The sequence below is a fragment of the Neopsephotus bourkii genome, unplaced genomic scaffold (assembly GCF_033783945.1).
Source record: "Neopsephotus bourkii isolate Nb327-2 ecotype Australia unplaced genomic scaffold, CSIRO-AGI_Nbou_v1 NB_1189, whole genome shotgun sequence".
Taxonomy (NCBI): domain Eukaryota; kingdom Metazoa; phylum Chordata; class Aves; order Psittaciformes; family Psittacidae; genus Neopsephotus; species Neopsephotus bourkii.
Window position 1 is genome coordinate 1,472,696 of NW_026901674.1, and position 18,999 is coordinate 1,491,694.

General features: G+C 40.9%; 1 protein-coding gene across 4 annotated transcripts in view; it reads left to right on the forward strand.

Moving 5' to 3' along the window:
• CHST15 (carbohydrate sulfotransferase 15) overlaps positions 1–17,640 on the forward strand; it is a 48,893-nt gene extending 31,253 nt beyond the window's left edge. For all 4 annotated transcript variants that reach the window (XM_061364105.1, XM_061364107.1, XM_061364104.1 and 1 more), the window contains 5 exons: positions 3,598–3,744; positions 8,346–8,502; positions 12,483–12,639; positions 15,617–15,764; positions 17,017–17,640. In XM_061364105.1, coding sequence (XP_061220089.1) covers positions 3,598–3,744; positions 8,346–8,502; positions 12,483–12,639; positions 15,617–15,764; positions 17,017–17,207 — 800 coding nt within the window. In that variant the 3' untranslated portion in view covers positions 17,208–17,640. The remainder of the gene's footprint in view (positions 1–3,597; positions 3,745–8,345; positions 8,503–12,482; positions 12,640–15,616; positions 15,765–17,016) is intronic.
• Positions 17,641–18,999: the final 1,359 nt, after the last annotated feature.

Below are 18,999 nucleotides of genomic sequence, written 5' to 3' on the forward strand. Positions count from 1 at the left end.
AATGCTCAGTGTGCTTCAGCCTGATTTTTTGAGATGATGCACCTTCATTTCAAAAACCTAGGGAAAAAATAAAACCATTAGATAAAACCAGCCCTGTGAACTTGTAAAAGCAAGAAAGAAGAACAACTCAATTGTGATGGGGGACTTAAGGAAGAGCAGTGATAGTGTTGTATTGCAGAACTCTATAAAGCCTTTCTGAAATGCATAAATGATGGGCCAGTATTTGAAATGTAGGTGTCTTCAGTCCTTATGGTTCAGTAAATAATACAACTATGCTTTGTGGTAGGAGCTTCATTAGCATTGCAGCTCTAGTCAAGTACTGAAGAGCGAAGATGCTCTGCATGAGAAATCTGCCTCACACCGAGGAACCTGCATGTATTTTTGATGCTCTTTTCCTGGGTGACATCAATATTTCATGAAGTGACCCTTCGTTTCTGAAGGCAGACTGGAATAGCTCAGGTTATGGCCTGCTGGAGCAAAAACTCATCCACCCCTCATGATTGCACCTTCAAAGGGAGTCTGAGGGCAGTGGTGTGAGAGCATCGTTTTATCCAGCTGAAGGGTTTATGTCCTTGTTCTCTCCTCCCTGGGTGCCAAGGAAGGTCAGTCCTGTGGTCAGAGACCAGAGGAGATGCAGAAGACCCATTTTCAGTTCCTGACTTCTATGTGCTTAGTGCCTTCCTCTAAATGCTGTATTCCACCCAGCCTTTGGACTTTCCCACTGTTTAGTCTAGCTGTTAAGTGCTGCTATGCCCTCACTTTGTATGACTTTGGTATCAGAGATCACAGGCTTTTCAGTGATATTACCATTTCCAAGGGAAAGATCCTAGTTATTTTACAGTGACATTGCCACTTCTATTTCTCATTTGCTGATGCTTTACTGCAGACATTGCCTTTGGAACAAGTTAAAACCTAGCTCTGTGGGATAGACAATTGATGACTTTGCATCACTATTTTCCTTTGATGCTTTTCTAAGCTTCTTTGAAATGAGTAACTCTCTTCTGATGAAGTGCTGTGGCTAAAGGCAAGAACAGACACTGAGGGACTGGGGCACCTGCAGTGCTGCTTTTGTTCTTTATTTTGGGGTCATACCTTCAATTCTTTCTTTTTCCTGCATGTGGTGTTGCCATTTCCACCTCACTTCCCTGTGTTCTGGAGCCCAGAAGAGTCTCTGAGCTTGCAGATGGGGCTTTGTTCCTCATTGCTCAGTGAGGAGGAGAGCTCAGTCACAGAGCCAGGATTTCATGCTTGTCCTGTGTTCATAGCGTTTGTATTTTCTTCCTTTGTGAATGCCATAAGAAAATGGCTAAAATAAGCGGTTTAGACATTTTCTAAATGTTTGTTATAAACTAAGAGTTACAGCAGTATGATGAAAATGCAGTTTTGAGATAATTTATCCCAGTTTAGGAGACACTGGACACAGCAGTAGTGGGAATTGAGGAGTCAAAGTCAAACAAGAGAAGCATCGTGGTGCCCCCTGAAGCCCCATTAGAAAACACTCGTTCATCACAGTCAGGGCCTGACTGAAGATAAATGATAAGGATTACCTCCTGACCTGAAGGGGGTAAGTCAGTTCAGTGAAGAAAAGGGATTTGAGGCTTGGACACTTTCCAGTGCAAATGCTGTGTACAGATGCAGGGACTGTCAGCAAAAGCTGCTGTGGAACTTTTTGTCTTCCACGAGAGTGCTGGCAGGAAAGGGTGAGCTGAACTGATATACTGAGCTGAGATCCTTTATACTGAATAGTTCTCTACACCTACACTAGCCTCAATTTAAATGCTTGGAATTAACGTCAGAGGAGGCAGTGTTTTCCAACCTCACCAAAGCAAGACTGGACCTGCTAAAGCTCAGAACTGGACCTACCAAACAGGCAGAAGATTGTAAGGAATCCTGCTGAGTGCATATGGTTTCATAATAAGGATAAATTCCTATCTCTGTGTTAGCATTCACAAACTCTCCACTTGCATGGTCTTGTGGTCAGCCACTGGGGACAAGTGCAGATCCTTGAAGAGAACATTCTTTGCATGATTACATTTTCTGAAGTGACTTTATAAAGCTGAAGAATGAGGAAAGAATGCAGAGCTCATGATCTCGTGGGAGGGAGATCTGTAGAGATGACCTTCCGATCATCTAGGGCTGTCTGCCATCGAGAATGAAAGATTAAGTTTGCCTCTGGTGTCTTGTCCTTTCATTCTGCCTCAACAGTGCATTAGCTAATAGTTACTATTGAAAGAATACAATAAGAAAAAAGAATATGACAAATAGACTAACAAGTGAAACTGAGACAACCTCGTTTATGAGGCAGATAATGAATATGACTCTAATGCTCCTGGCTACTAATTTGGTTTAGTTTGTAACACTTATCTGGACAAGAAAATCTCTTTGTTCTGTGGCATCCTCTGATTCAGTGGATCTTTATGAGACTGCCTAATTCCAGCTGAAGCTAACCAGCCCTCCTTGGGAAGCCCTGTTTCGCAAATCACCACTTTCCCATTCCGCTGGGATGGTTGATGCTCTACAGCACTTTGTCCCAGCGTGACTGTCTCTCTTCCCTGGCTCGTAGCCACCATTTCTATTCTCATGAGCGGGATGGCAGCAGGCCAAGGCACTCTGTAGCACCATGACTGTACTTTTCTTTCCTTCCCTCAAAACAAGTCATAATTCACTGCTGAGCTTTCTTCTACCCTCATTAAATCCCACTCTTCTAAAGGGGAAAATCAGAGGGAATGGACAAAATAACTCCCTTGCTGAGGTTTCCTCTCACATAGTTGATAATTAGTGGCCTTGCAGGAAGAAGAGAGATGAGAATTCCTGCTCTATACTCTTAGGGTTCCTCCTACCCTGTCGCCTTTCCAATGTTGTCCTTGACCACTGTCCACTTAAGAAACTCTCTTATGGTGTGTTAAGAAGCAAGAAAGCAAAGATAGGCATGGGCAGTATGTACAGAAGATAGAAAAGTGAGGCTAGATTTGGATAGAAGAGTGGGGAAAAAAGTATAAAAATCACAGATGTAGCTCAAGATGCTGAGAAATGCAGGGAGCAGGTGATGCTGAACACACCCTGGAGTGTAGGGAAGGAGAGGACGAAAATAAAACACTATCGTGGAGCTTTGTTTTCATACTTATGGAAGACAAAACCATGAATGATTACACAGCTTTCTGATTTTGATAAGTGCATGTTGATTTGCATACTTGGCAACAGAGCCTGTTCTCATTCTCAGTACAGTAAATCTAGTGGGAGTCCAATATTAATATTACTTCAATTTATATTGGTGCACATGAAAGTGGAATCTGGTCTTTTATATTCATTCCAAAAGCTAAATTTAGAAGAACATAAATGCAAGCTATTCATGCAGGAACTATAAACCAGAACACTTCAGATATTTCCTATCTCTGTGAATTTATGGCTTAATCGTATAGTGTCTCTAATCTCAGCTACTTCATTATTGGCACTTTTATCTGAGTGTTACACTTCATCAGTCTAATTCTGTGCTGATGTTAACTGGCTCAGTGCCAGCCGTGTCAGTGAAGCCATCTTGGTTCACACCAGTGGTTAATCTTGCCCTGCCTTAAACTTCTCTCTTTTCACTGTTTTTAGGAATCATTCGTCTGAGGGATGGATTTCATGATCGCTACCCAGTGGAAGATTACCTTGATCTGTTTGACTTAGCAGCGCACCAGATTCAGGGTGTGCTGCAGAGTGAAGCAGCAAAAGAACACGGCAAGATGAACAACATCGTAATTGGTAAGGGAAATAACACTCTGGATTATGACTCTGTAGCTCCAGGCTGGCAGCATTTGCAGCTGTGGCATGAGAGGGGCATTGTCCCACATGTGAATGGTTCTCAGCACAGAGCCCCTGACATTAGTGCAGAAGTTATTTTGTTCATCTTGGAGAAGGCTCCTGAAGGGGAGACCTCAGAGCAGCTCCAGTGCCTAAAGGGGCTGCAGGAAAGCTGGAGAGGGGCTTGGGACAAGGGCCTGTAGGGACAGGCCAAGGGGAATGGCTTGAACCTGCCCGAGGGGAGACTGAGCTGAGCTCTTAGGCAGAAGCTCTTCCCTGTGAGGGTGCTGAGGCGCTGGCACAGGGTGCCCAGAGAAGCTGTGGCTGCCCCATCCCTGGCAGTGCTCAAGGCCAGGTTGGACACAGGGGCTTGGAGCAGCACAAACCAGTCTGGGATTTTTGGCTTTTTCTTGAGGGTTGTTACTTGCTTTGTTAAAACTGTGATTATCCTTAGAAGATGCCTGAGTAAGCAGTGAATGTCTGATGAACATCATCATTTAATTAAGTCTTAACCCCCCCCAACCAAACAAAAAAAGAGTAAGAATGATCTTGGTGACTCCTTCAAACGCTGCTTTTGTTTTCATTACAGGGGTTTGCCTGTAGTCATGGGGTTGTAGCATCAGGTTCAAATGCTGTAACAATGCGTCTGGTACACTAGTTGTGACATACAGTGGTTGCTGTAGAAACCCTGTAGCTGAATGGAGATAGTTATAGCTCCAACCAGCTTTTCTCAAGCTCCTACATAAGATAAACATGGGAAGAAAGAACCCTATTTTTTGAGTCATCAGTCTGTGTAGCCTGTGGTGGACTAAAATAAAAATAATTGAAACCCTGAACTGCTTTGTTAACAGCAAAGATAATGCAAGTTTCAAGAGCAGGAACATACCGAGCCAAGCTGGAGCTATCTTGAATGGTATTTCTTTCCAGATGTAGAACCTAGACACATGGGATACTATTTTAAGATAATCTTACAGTTTCAGTTTACCTGATTAGCATTAAAAGTGGTTTAGAAATGCTGTTATATTGTACTATATGGAAGTCCGTGTTTAGAATTGGGCTCTAGGGAGGGCTCCCTGGATTGCTTTCTATGGCACACAGTGGTCAGTGCACTGTGCTCATCCACTGCGGTCAATGCTACCATCAGTTCACAGTGCCCTTGGGGAAGATCAGGAGGAGTTTCTAAATTCTGCTTTTGCTGTCTGCTAACACCAGAAAGCTGAAGGGAAGAGTTGGACCGGTCTTGCTCTGTCACTGCAGAATTTCCCAGGGAAACCAGACACATTCCATGAAAGCAGGAGTTGCACAAGAGGCAGCTCCCTGTTGAAAGGAGACTTTTCAAATAGGCCTGAAGTCATTATTCTGCAGGAAACAGAGACATGGTTTTTTGCTGCTTGCCCTCAGAATCTTCTTAGTTTTGTCTTATTCTAACCAAAAAAGTTTAACTTACTGTTGGCACGTTGAAGTGGTGACTCTGTCTTACCTTGTTTAAACCAGAGGCTTGGCCGGAATCGCATTTGTTCGGTGCTTCCTCAGCCTCCATTTAAGTCTGTCATTCACTTTATTCAATATCCACAAGATGGGGTCTTAAGAATGTTGCCATCAAGGACATCTGTGGATTTCCATCCTCCTCACAGTATCTCCTGTCCTTTCATGGGTGAAGTGCTTATACTAATTGAATTCACTAATCTAATTGGCAGCATACATCTTTGATTACTTACCTCCTGTTACGGCTTTTTCTACAGTTTGCTTTGTGTTTCGCTTTCCTGTAGTCTCATTTCTTGTTTCATTAAGGCTCTGTTCGCTTTTCTTATTAAGTTTACAGGAAAAGTCCTGAATGATCATACTCATTAAGTCAGTCTTTTATGACCTTGGTAAAACACAGACAGCTGGTCTAAAATGAATATGTCTGTAAAACACGTTTGCTAAGAATCCTCCGTCTTCTTATTTCAGATGACCAGAAAGAAAAACAAATTGTTAAACTATAAACCTTTAAGTAGTTCGTCATGTTACATAAAGTTCAGATCTTTGGATAGTACACTTAGTGGGTAATAATTGCATTTCCCCCTGCAAAAGCCCAACATCTGCTTAGAGATGCACCAAAGAGGACAGCCCTGATCTAGCCGGAGGCATTCTGAGCAGGACTTATTTATTTGTGATCATTAATATGATAAATTCAGAGGAATGTCTTGTGAAAACACAATATGATGTTAATCCATTAGTGACTGAATAAAGAGGTTATACAGCTACTCTTTAGGCAATTTACTAATTCATATGTTCATTAAGTCCATAAGAGAAAATATGGCAGTAATTTGACATAATTGCTCCAGTGATTAATTTATCTCATGTTTATTATGGTTTGTTGTTTGTGCAGATATTAAATCTACATTATAAAACAGAAACAAGCACTGTTAGGATTATTTTTGGCTGCTTCAGGAAATTACAGTTATAAGAGCCAGCATAGACCAGAATGCTGTTTGTTTTTCTAATTATCATTATTCCCTCCACTTAATTCTTGACAGTCATCTTGTTTTGGGAAGATTTGTCCTCTTGAATCCAAGATATCCTGGATCAACTCCATTAGAGCAGCACCTTGAGTGACTGGCCTATGTGCCTGTGGTCTTCCTTTCCATGTGTACTGCCTGCAGAGCTTTGATGGTGGCAGCTATGGAGCAGTCTGGTCTGTGATGTTAAGAGAATCTGCCCATTTATGTGTAAATGCACTGATTCTACTTAGTTCAGATAACATGTGTAAGCAGATGTTCTTAGATTTGGTCACTATATAGGAGCTAATTGGAATAAATCCAACAGAACATCAGATATGATCAGAGATTACAGAGCAGAGGAGCAGGGAGGAAGAGCAGACAATCTATTCTAGAGCCGAATAAATGGCCTGAGGAGGCTGTGTGCTTCACTCTTTGGCATGATTTAGGTAAACAGTTTTGAGGGAGCAGTTAAGTCAAGCCATTCCAGTCACGGAGATACAGCAGTGACTTTCCAAGGTCACTGTCATCCCTGGAGTGCACTATTCCATAAAGCCATGTACACAAGTGCTCATACCAGTTTGCATGATACCATCTTCTGACAGCACAGAAATAGCTGCACGATGTTTTTGTGGTATGGCTATTTCAGCTCTTGTCCTATATTTAGTCTTTTGTGTTTCTGCTGCACCCAGCATGGGAGCTGGGCTAATGAGTTTTAATTGACAAGTTAAAGCCCACTGAGAATTAGGCAGTACTTTGGCTAATTAATTTAGAATGGAAAAGCTGTGGACACCCAGCTTTAGCCAATGGACCTGATCTCCTCCTTCTGAAAAGGGGCAAAATTAGCATGACAGAAGATTAATGTGTTTTCTAACAACTTCCAGACTTTATTAATGAATCACATTATGTTAAGCTGAAGTTTGGAGCCAGTATATTTTTCATGCTGTGTTTTTTTTGCCATCTTTTAAAATCTTTATGGGACTTTCCCAAGAAAGAAACAAATAAAAGGAGGGGGGAAATCATGTCCAAGGTCATGTGCAAGTCTGTGAAATCCTGTTGTCTCAGCTTATTCCTTTTGATTTGAAAAACCTCATTAACAAGAATTAACTCTCTTTAGACTGTCAAAGAGTGGAAGTATCCAAAAAGCTTCTCTATATGTTTTATTAAGTGGTAGCATGCCACATAAATGTCAGTATTACTTAAAAAGACAGGGAAGATTACACAAGTCAAAACATCTTTTCAGATCATTTATTTAGCAGCTGAAGCATCCTGTACCCTGTGCTGGCACAGGCGTTACTGGTTGTGTTTCTCCCTGTAGCATTACATTCAGAGCGAGCTTCTTCAGAAACCAAGGATGTCAGAATCTGGCATTTAACCAATGTGTTCTTGAGTCTATAGACCTTTTGTTTGATGGTTGGGGAATAGTTATATTTGACTTCACCTACATGAATAATTGTAGTTCTATAAAAAAAGCTCTGATAATGGAATATTCTCAAGAAGGGATATTTCAAACCACAATGACTCAATTCAGCTGCTTAGTGCATTATATTTTAACATTTCCCATGTGCTCACCAGCTCTCCTGTTTATGTTCTAAACACTATTGATCCACCAGTGTGGTGGTTTCTGCTTCTTTCTTTAGTTTGTGTCAAATTGTACTATTTATTAGCAGTTACCAGGAGCATTAAAACCAACCTTTTGGGTGCTACAGAGAGCTTGGCAGGTCTTCAGCAGCTCCTCACCGGAGGACGTGCCAAAACCCTAAGCAGTCCATTCCAGCCCAGAGCAAATACATTTCCATGTGTTAACCACTAAAAGGAAGCAGTGTGGTTAGTGGACAGTAATATTTCAGGTGGAATCACATGAAACCTGCCTTACCCATCACTACATTCACACAGGTACGAGGCTGAGTGATTGCTCTGGCCCGGGGGGGGAGCATTAGCTAGATCAATTTACAAGAACTAAGGTATGTTGAAATTAATAGCGTCAATTGCAGTCAATCTGCACCACTTCCAAATTCAGCCATTTCCACTCCAATACAAGGAATGAAATGAGTTACTAGCAGAGATGCTTTTAATTTTCAGGGGAGGCCAGTGCCTCAACGATGTGGGATAACAACGCCTGGATTTTCTTTTATGACAACAGTACTGAAGGAGAACCTCCCTTCTTAATCCAGGATTTTATCCATGCCTTCCAACCGAATGCCAAACTTATCATCATGCTGAGAGACCCTGTTGAAAGGTGAGCAATGAACACATTGCTAAAGTACGCAAGAACAATTTCTTACTATAAAGATTGTATTTGCTTTCACTCTCTTGGATGCAAATAAATGTTCACGTGGTATTTGACGGAGTTGCATGGTTTGTGTTAAGAGCTGACAAGGGGTTTTACTCTGTGTATTTTGGCATTGTGATAGTGTCTTAAAGAGGGACATGTGAGTGTAAATGCTACAGTGAGTGCCACACGTGGCCACCTGAAAAGAAATGAATATATACCTTACCAAATGCGATATAACTCCATCACCTGAGCTAATATGCCCTGGTTCTCAGCAGGGCCCACTTGACTCAGCATGGCACTTGCCTTTATAGGTCCCTGCATGTGTGGTCCTATATGTGCTTCAGTTCAGGTTAAATAATAAGGTTTATATCTTTAAGGGGTATACTGTTCAAATTGATTCAAAGATTGTAGATAGCTCCAGAGTCAGCAAATGATACAAACTTCTTTTAATCTTAATAACACTTGGTGCAACAGTCATATAAAGCTTTTCTGGGCAATTTTAGCTTGTTGAGCCAACAGGAGATCATTCTTGGTCTTCCTGACTTCGTTTGCAGTGGAAAGGCTCTGCTTTCGCAAAGGTGCAGGCTGTTATCAAATGGCTCTCCATTGGGTTAGCCAGGAATGCCCTTTTTTCCACTTTTTCTTCTAGTCTTCCTCCAGATTTCTGAGGCATTTCTCCCCACTGTGTTGTCTGAAAGAGGATGATAACGATGAGGGCAACAGGGAAGGTGGAGGACATGGAGGCAAGAGTTGAAAAGTATCAGACCAAGGGGGTGTGAATTCCTTCTATCTGTAGCTCTGTAGGGATATCCAGGATACTTAGGTCATTGCTCAGAAATGACCCCAGAAATGACCGAGAAGGAGAAGGGGCTGCAGATGATGGTGGGACCAGGCTCTGGTGTGAGCTCAAGCACTGGGAGAAGAGCAGGATCGGGATGCTCATGGAGGCAGCAGCTGCCCAGAGTGGCAGTGGGAAGAGAAGGGTGCTCCTTGGAGAGTTTCCCTGATGGTAGGACACGGCTACTGAGGAAAGGCAGAGCTGTGAGAGTGCTTCTCATCTCCTATGTCAGGAAATAGAGCTCTCAACTTCTAATGGCATCTCCTGACCTCAGGATTTAACAGATGGCAATTTTCTGCTAGAGAGCTGGTTGAAGTGGCTTCCTCATGTAAACTACCAACAAATTCCCTGATTGCTTTAACCATCCCTTGTAATGCAGGTGTAGTTCTTTGCCAGCTTTAACAAGGGTGAGACAAAAAGTCAGCTTCATCTCACTTGCTCTATTGATGATAAATTGGTGGCTTTTTGTTTATGATTCCCTATGCCTTTGCTGTTGATAGCTCATCTGAGCTGCAGGAGCAAAAGCAGATTTGGCAGAACAGGGAGCCCAGGCAACACCATCAATAATGCAGTAGCCAGGAGAAAATCAGGAGGGTCTGGGACAGGGTCTGATCTAACCTGCACAGGGTCTGGTCTATCCCCCAATGGGGGATATTAGGAGGACATCAAGATTTGTGATGGTGGGTGTCAGTGTCATCATTATTTCATTATAATGGATGGTGAGTGAGGTTAAGGACTTCAAGTAGCTGGAACAGCTGAAATCCTAATCAGCAAAGGTTTTATTTCCAGGCAGATGTCCCCAGAATTAAAAACAGATGGAAAGGAGCATAGAAAATCTCGACTGCCCTGTAGAGATGGAGCTTGTCTTCAAGAATGTAGTTTTCCATCAGATGTCAGCAAGTCTTTAAAATGATGCATTTATTTTAATGGATGAGTAGAAATTCTAAGCAGTCATATTAAACATTTCAAATGAAACTGCAGCCAGGCCCATGCTGTACGTGATGTCTGCTGGCTGATTTCCCTCAGCAAGAAGCTTTTCATCTGGTCTGCCAGGAGCAGTCTGTCCTGTCATCCCTGGCACAAGCCGGGCAAGCTCAAATCTTGTTGATGTACACACTTCTCTGCAAGCAGGAGGTGCTGTTGTGTGCCTGATTTAGTTGAAGTCAGCTGGTTTTGTCCCTTAGCTTCTCCCCCTCATTCCCTGTACTGATGGGGTGGTTCTTTGGTGGGTACACTGTGAAGGACCCAAGGTCTGCCATTGCAGAGGAGACACACAAGGTGCCATGGTTGTGGTCCTCAAGGACTGGTGGGCATCGCTTTGAAATAGGCTGCTCAACCAGCCTGGTCCAAACCTGGTACCATCCCTCTGCTCTGAAGTGGAGTGTTTTCATTTAAAGAAAGCTGTCTGAAGCGTATTTGCCAGACTGGGAAGAACTGGACAAAAAGAGTCTTTTTCCTTGTTGGTCACTCCTATACATAGTATTGGGTGTCTCTGCCTCATCTTCTATAGTTTGCTATGAGTCTTCTTTTAAAACATGGGTAAAAATTGAATGGGAAGCATCCTGTAACAAATGCAACCCTTCCTTTTAAAACTAACAGAGAGCCTCCGTTTGTTTCATATGGGAATTAAAATCGTGTTCTTGCAAAACGCTAACATAAATAATGAGTGTAGAGGGGCTATTCCTGTGCTTAAGTGCTTTGCTGGATGAGGGCCTAAACTTTCTAAATTAAATGATGAATTTTTAAGTACCTGTGGACATAGAGGGAAGTTAAAAAATAAATAAAGTGCAGTAGAAAAGGTTACTGCAGCAATAAAATAAGACCGAAATAAATGGATTTTATTGGGTTTTTCCTTAGACACCTGTGTTTTTTGGAAGAGGCTGAGAGATATCTAGGATTTGTGAGAGGTGGGTGCTATGGAGGCACAATATTTGTGCTGCAAATACACTCGGAGAAGTGACTCCTTCTTGATAACAGCATATCAAACAATACCTACAGTATTGGTTCTGGTCATAGTTTCTAAGCCTGAATTTGAAAGAAAGCAGATCTAATATTTATACTGTGTCAGGGCATTTCCTCTGTCTGTTTGAACCATGTTTACCTTGGAACAGTTTAATCAGGGTTTGAGGGATTAATGCTAAAACAGGTAAAATGTCTGCCTGTGGGTTTTGGATTGTTTCACCACCACCCCTGTCCAGAGGGATTTGAATTTAGATAATCTTTTAAAAGTGATATTAAGCAACTGTAAAACTTGGGCTAAAAATGTGCAATAAAGGGATATTCCTTTGCTGTAACTTAAGAGAAATTCCTGTTGCTGGTGGCTTTTGCTCATGGCAGCAGCTGATGCAGGGGCTCTGCTTGCCTACAAGCTCCAAACATGCATGGGCTCATGTCCTGCTGTCCTCTAAGCAGAGGTGGGACCGCCTGGGGAGTGCAGCCCTAGACACTGTAGCACAGACGTGAACCATTCACCTAGCTGGAGTATTTCAGCTTGAAAAAACCAGGAGATGGAATGCTGTAAATTGGAAGGTTTTGATGGAAAGCCAATACAGGGTTGGAGGGGGAGCTTTCTGAAAAAAACTAGGAAGTCTATACTCTTTCCTGCTCTTGATGTTGGCCAGCTTGGTAATCATATACAAATCCCTCATAACCTGTCCCACTCTCTGTTGGTTTTGAAATCAACATTAAGCTTTTGAGATGGGGACTGTTTCTATCCATGGCAGCGTGGAGCACCAGATATAGAGGGGCACCCAATGTCAGCTGAGAACTGTTCCATTAGTGGTAGATAACACAAAATAAAAGCACATACACTTGTAAAACTTGCTTTCAGGAGAAAATACTGGCTTGCACAATTACTATGGTCGGGTTCTCAAGTGGTGCTGACCTTGAAAGCAGAGATGATGTTTAGCAGCTCCCTGAAATGAGTGCTACTCTGAGCCAAACCCCATCAAAATGAATAGAAAATGTATCCCTGGCTGACCAGCCTGCCAATGGGGCAATGTTGCACACATATACCCTTTCCCTTGATGCACTTAACTGGTTGCCATTCTCATGTAAATAAGTCTGCTTTCATTCCCTCTATCATTTACCCATCTCTCATTCACAGATTGTACTCCGATTATCTGTACTTTGCAAGTGCTAATAAATCTGTGGAAGATTTTCATGAAAAAGTGGCAGAATCACTGCAGCTGTTTGAAAATTGCATGCTGGATTATTCCCTGAGGGCCTGTGTCTACAACAACACCCTCAACAACGCCATGCCCGTACGTATTTCCGAGAACGTTTGCTTCCTTGCTTGTGGGATGGTGCGTTGTGTCAAGGTTATTAAAACACCAAAATGCTGAGCAAATAAGCATCAGGAAATAAAACTTACTCCGTTTTCATTTGTAAAGTGGATGACATAAATATATATGTAAACATATAAAAGCTGATGTACTGGCTCAGCTGTCTCCTCAGTCTGTTCCCTGATGAATGCCAACAGTAATAATACAGTCTTTCTATTGTGCAAGCGTATGGAGAGCACATTTAGTGAAGATTACACTTTAATGTGTAAGCTTTTTTTGCAGATGTCTCCAAAAAGTAGTTCTGGCAAGGATCTTTCTGGTGCAAAATTGCCTCAAAATCGGAAGAAATGATGTATTCTTTCTCCAGAAAAGGCTACCAGTAACTAGATAAAAAAAAAAACTTTCTTTTTCAGTTGTGCACATCAGAAGATGATAAAAGGAAATACAGAAAGTCCTGGCAGGAGAATGGATGAGTATTACAGGCTCAGTATTCCAAAATTCACATTTTCAGTGTAGTAATGACTTCAAACTTTGCTTGAGGGGGGGAGAATAATATGGAAGAGATTGACTTGAAGTATCACTTCTGGCCAGTTTGCCATTCAGTCCTATTTTATTTGCTCAGGCTGTTGAGGACTTAGAGGGAATACTTCCCCTCTTTGTCTCCAGGGGGGAAGTTATTGCCCTCCTCCACTCAATAAAATTGCCATAAAAGAGTGTATTGTACAGGCTTGAGCCCCACAGCAGAGGACATTCCTCTTACTTACCTTGGCAGGTAGACTGGAGCTGCTCATCTTTACTGATAGCCTCCAGGACCTCCACAGGCAGGAGCTGCTGCTGGGCAGTATCACAGCATTTTCTAGCCATCTGCTTGTACAAATGCATTTCTTCCAGTGTGGGGAGAGAAAAGCAGAGAGGGAACCAGAAGGAAAGAATTTCCTCCTCTCTTCATCCTCAGGGTACAGAACCAATCTTCATTTGTTGTCTTAGGCAGCCCTCTGAAGAAGATACTTCTGCAAATGAACAGAGGATGCCTCTTCCCAAAGAGCCACAAGCAGGTGTTTGTAATAAAACACAAATGCTATTCGTAATAAAACACAAATGCTAACTGTGCTCCTCAATGGGCTTGAAATAGTGGCTGCTTCATTCGAGTTGCTAAAGTCTGTTTGTTATGTGCATGGTTTGCTACACGTTGAAAAAGTAAGAATTATTTTCCCTGGTGAGCTCATTACATTGCTAATTGTCTGACTATGCCAGAAGACTTTTATGTTGTTATTTGTTAATATATTCCTGAAACAAAAGAGGTGTCATAGACATTGTTGCTGTGTTGCTGCTGATACCTGCTAACCTGTAAACAAGGGGTGTTTGGCAGCTCATCCTGACTTAGAATCACTGAAAAGCATGAATCACAAGAAAAAGGCATGCAAAGCCAAGGTGAACAAACTGAAAGAATAGATAATATGGAAGGGAGAATGGCTTAGGAAACTCTACTGATGCCTTTGATGTATAGAGGAGAAGCATTGGAGCTTTGTGGAAGGAGATGGTCTGGTTCAGAAGAACAGCGATAGAAAAGAAGTCAGTACAACACGCTGTCTAGGGAATAAGATCAAGGTTCTTGCTGATTCCAAGAAAACTGAAAATTATAGGATCATATTAGTTAACATTATGGGAACATATAGTTTAAAATTCCTCTTTCTGGTGAAAAGCTTTAAAAGGATTCTAAACCTCTGTGGGAAAGCACTTCAATCCCAAAGTATATCATGCAGCTCATGATTGCCTCTTGCTCACCTCCATCTCCCAGGAGAAAGAAAAGGAAAACCCATCACTGGGGACATGTTTGACCCAGTATTCTATGAAATGGGGCATTGACTGGGGGGTGGAGAGCTATTATTAGTATATGTGCCATTATTATTACATGTTAGGGTGATGTTTTAATTAAATGTTTCAAATTCTTGTGTAGCATATATACAAAGAAGTCTGCTAAATGTAGATGCTTACTGTTATAAACAGCCAAAGACTTACATCAGAATCATACATTATGATTATAATGACTAGTAATAATTCAAAATATGGCTTATTTTACTGGAATTTAGGTAGCAGTGTAGGCCATGAGTCAGTGTAAGAAGTGAAAGATACAATTGTTATCTGAGTTCATTTGTTCTTCAGTAATGCGACTTAAAGATGTTAAGTCTTTTTTATGAAAGATGCTTATGACTTGGGATTCGTGATTCTCTCTTCTGAGCCTGAAGGGATTTAGAAAAGTATTTATAGGCACAGTTGGAGGTTGGACTTTTAAGAACTCCAGACTACCCTTTTTATGTTTCAGCTTGTTATGTGAAATTGAGGAGGGAAAAAAAACAGAGATTAGATCAGGATAGGCTGAAAAACTGCCTTTTCACATGCCTGGTCTAACATAGTCTGGCACTCTCATCGCGTACTCAGACAACGTGCCATTAACACTGTCTAGCAGCCACTGCTGCTTCAGCTTAGATCTAAATCTAATTATTGCAATGAGAGGATACAAGCAAATACATCCAAATCTAATTCTTGACACCAAATCAGAGCATTTGTACTACTCACAGTGAAGCCTGGGTCATCGCAAGCACAGAGGAGCATGGAGGTGAGATGGCCGAGCATCCTTCTTCGTATAGTTATTTCTGTGCAGTGCTTTTATGCAAATGTGTGCCTGTTGCAGCAGGTGCATAACCAAGCCCTTAGTAAAATGATATCTCTAACCCAATAGAAAGGCCATTTACAAAGATTTGCTTAAGCTGCACTGAAAACAAAAGGAAGATTAAACAAATGTTCAATGTTAAGATATTGTCTTTTTATGGTTCCTCAGAAGCATGCATGTGGGAATCTTGCCCAAAAGGCAGAGCTGAGCTTTGGTTTCTTACTGCTACAAGTGTTTTAAGATGAATTAATGTTTATTTGCTTTGGATTTTTTTTGTGCTTACAGGTAAGGCTACAGGTTGGGCTCTATGTCGTGTATCTTTTGGACTGGCTGACAGTTTTTAACAAAGATCAGATACTTGTTCTTCGCTTGGAGGACCACGCATCAAATGTGAAGTACACCATGCACATGGTGTTCCGGTTTCTGGATCTGGGTATGTATCTTCTGGCTGATTTCTCCTTCTTCTAGGTAATTTTTTCTTATTAGGAGACAAAATAGGAGCATGGGAATCTGGCTTGAAGTATGCATTAACTTGTTGCCTGGAGTTGAGCAAAATTAAAGCTCTCAAATTCCCATAGAAAAGCTGGTGTTGGAAGATGTTAATAAGATTATGTCAAGGAAAAAAATCAAAACCATCCAGCATGTAGGGATATATCTGATAAATCTTACCATACGGAAGCCAGTCCTTCTTCTGAAGGCAGTCAGGGCTTGTTTGTCATGGGCTTACATAGGTGCAAGACCAATCTCATGCAATTTAAACAAATTGAAATGTGCCTGCTGTTGCCAGCATCCACCAATCCAGGATCTAAATCTGAGTGTGATGAAAGGTTGAGTTTCTAGCCTTGGGAAAAGGGGGAAACTGTGTTTTTACTGTGTTGATTGAGACATCTGTTGCTAATCCTCAGAGAAACACTGGCAGACAAAATGTTGCCCAATGTTGATTTGACAGTAGCAAGAGGATGAGAATGTGGCTGCAAAATAGTCTGGCTGGTCCAAACACTGGTCTAGATGATGAGAAAGTTTGAATGTAGCAGATTGAACAGATGAAGTGTTTGGCATCTCCTTCCTGAATATGGTTTATGCTGGAAAAGTCTGTAGGTTTTTATCTTGCTGAAATACACTGTCAAGGGCTTACTTTTATTCCTGGAAAAGGGGCATCGCTATACCCATGGACCACTTTGATCCCACTGACAGCCTCCAAAACAAACAAAAAAGAGGGCTTACATAAGTGAAACCCATAGAGTTGCTATCAGGTATTAGACAACTCACATCATAAAATGAACTAACACTAGCAAATAATTGCAAATCCAAAATGGATGGAAAGTCATATTCACAGAATGGATTGGGAAGGGACCTTGAAGATATTTAATTCCAACTCCCTTCCATGGGCAGAGCCACCTTTCACAATGTCATAGTTGTCTTCTGAAAACTCTTTTTTTCCTCCAGGAATGATTTATGCTGCTTGTTGTAGCAATGATTAATTAATATGGAAGGAAAACGTATTATTTCCATATTTACTAACAGTGATTTATTTCACTAATCTAAGCCTGTATTAAGTATTCTGAAACATCACTGCTGCTAACACAAATTCCATTCCATCAGGCAAACCTGATCGAGTCATTTGCTATCTTTAGCACAGGCATTTTTAGTGAAATATTCCAAGGTAATCTTCTGGTTTTCCACAGGACCCCTAAGTGAGAAACAAGAAGCTCTGATTACAAAGAGTCCTGCATCAAACACTAGACGACCTGAAGACAGAAGTCTAGGACCTATGCTTCCAACAACGAAGGCAATTTTAAGAGATTTCTACAGGCCTTTTAATACGAAACTGGCACAAGTTCTTTTTGATGATGCTTTTTTATGGAAGAGGACATAATATGTAAATTTAGTGCCACAAATACAGCGCTTAAAGGAGTTTTTATTTTTTTAAATTCTATTTTTGTGCGTGGATATTTACATTTTTCCCATTCCAAAGAGAAGCCGATTGATGAGCTGAGACTCTCACCTTCAGTCAGCACACTTCATGACACCTATATCACATTTTCCTTGTGAGAATGTAAAGCATCTTGTTTATCAGTTTATTGCAACTTCTTTTACCCCAGGAAAAGAGTGGAAAAGCATTAGTACAAAGACGATGTCTTACTCTCTCCATGGGGATGGTGAAGTTTAATCTTCATTAAGATGCTGCAACACAGAATTAGCATCAGTTTCCTACAATTACACTTATAATCTCATTTTCAGTATGTTATTCATTCATTTTTTCAAACTATCAATGTCATTTAGTCATTAAAATTTTTAATCGAATTCAACCTAAAATTCGGTTTCTTTTTTGTCAGCATGCTCACAAATGATCTTCATTCTCAGTAAAGTTTTTATGTTTCCTTAATTCTGAAACAAAGATAAAGGATAATTGCCTTTGGATAAATTTGCAAGTCTAATTTATACCTTCAAACTAAATGGACTTAGCCACAGATCTTGTGAAAGAACATTTTATATTCCAGGTAAGAATGGATGACTGAAATACAAACAACAGGCCACATTTAGTGTCTAATGTACAAATCCATTGTCTTCCATATACTGTTCGTGTAAATGCAAATGTGTACCATTTATTCATATTATTCACACGTTTACCCAGGAAACCACTAACAGACTTGATGTAAAGTCCATTGCTGGCTACAAAGAGCTTTTACGGAGTCTTCTGTTAGGTTCTACACAATTACTCTTCTCCATTGCAAAGAAATATGCATTTTAAGATCAATATGAGATCTTGTTATTAAATGCATAAAGGCACAGTATCTTGTGTCCTCATAGAGAGGGTGTGTTATCTAATTAAATAGTTGCATGTTATGTGTTTCCCTCTTCAGGAAAGATGTCTACATCGAGTTAAGAAGGTTGAGATATGCAGAATTGATAAAAAAAATGTTTTCTCAATTATGGAGAAATTTTGGACTATCTGAAAGTTTTTCTTTGACCAAAATGGCCAAATTTCTCTATAAATGTGCAGTAATTCAATATTTGATTTCAAGCACACCTGGTCAGGGTCAGTGATAGCTACAGATGCAGATGGAACTGGCCAGCATGGATACAAAAAATTGCTGCCTGTAGATGATTTCATTTTAAGGCCAAAACAGATAGTTTCTTCCCTGAATGCATGTTGAGTGGGTCAAATGAAGCTGGTATTTAGCTACCAGGTATTAAAAGCCCAAAGAATCATTTCTAATTGGCGTTATGTGTCCTTTCAAACTTTATGTAGGGCCCCACAATCCAGCTTCCTGATGGATTCACAAATACATTTACAACTACTAAGGATAACTATTCACCATCTTCCTCCACAGGGACAAGTTATTTACCTCCTTTGTTTCTGAACTGAGAATTAATGCTGCAAACTTCATGAATCCTGAACATTTCACATGTGAATATGACTGATGCTGTGAGATTTTTTGTAACAGAAGTATATTTCTAGGTCCTTTGCCAACTGTAAATGGGCTGTTTAAAAAGCATTCAGTCTGGTGTTTGGAAAGACTAAAATAAGTAATTCAGGGAAGTAGTTCTAGACAACCAGAACAGATTAGGTCTAGTTCAGGAATGCTTAAAGACCAAAAATGGGTTGAGAACTGAGGATGGATTATTTTAGCAGTACAAAAAAATACCATGGCAAAAAGAATCAG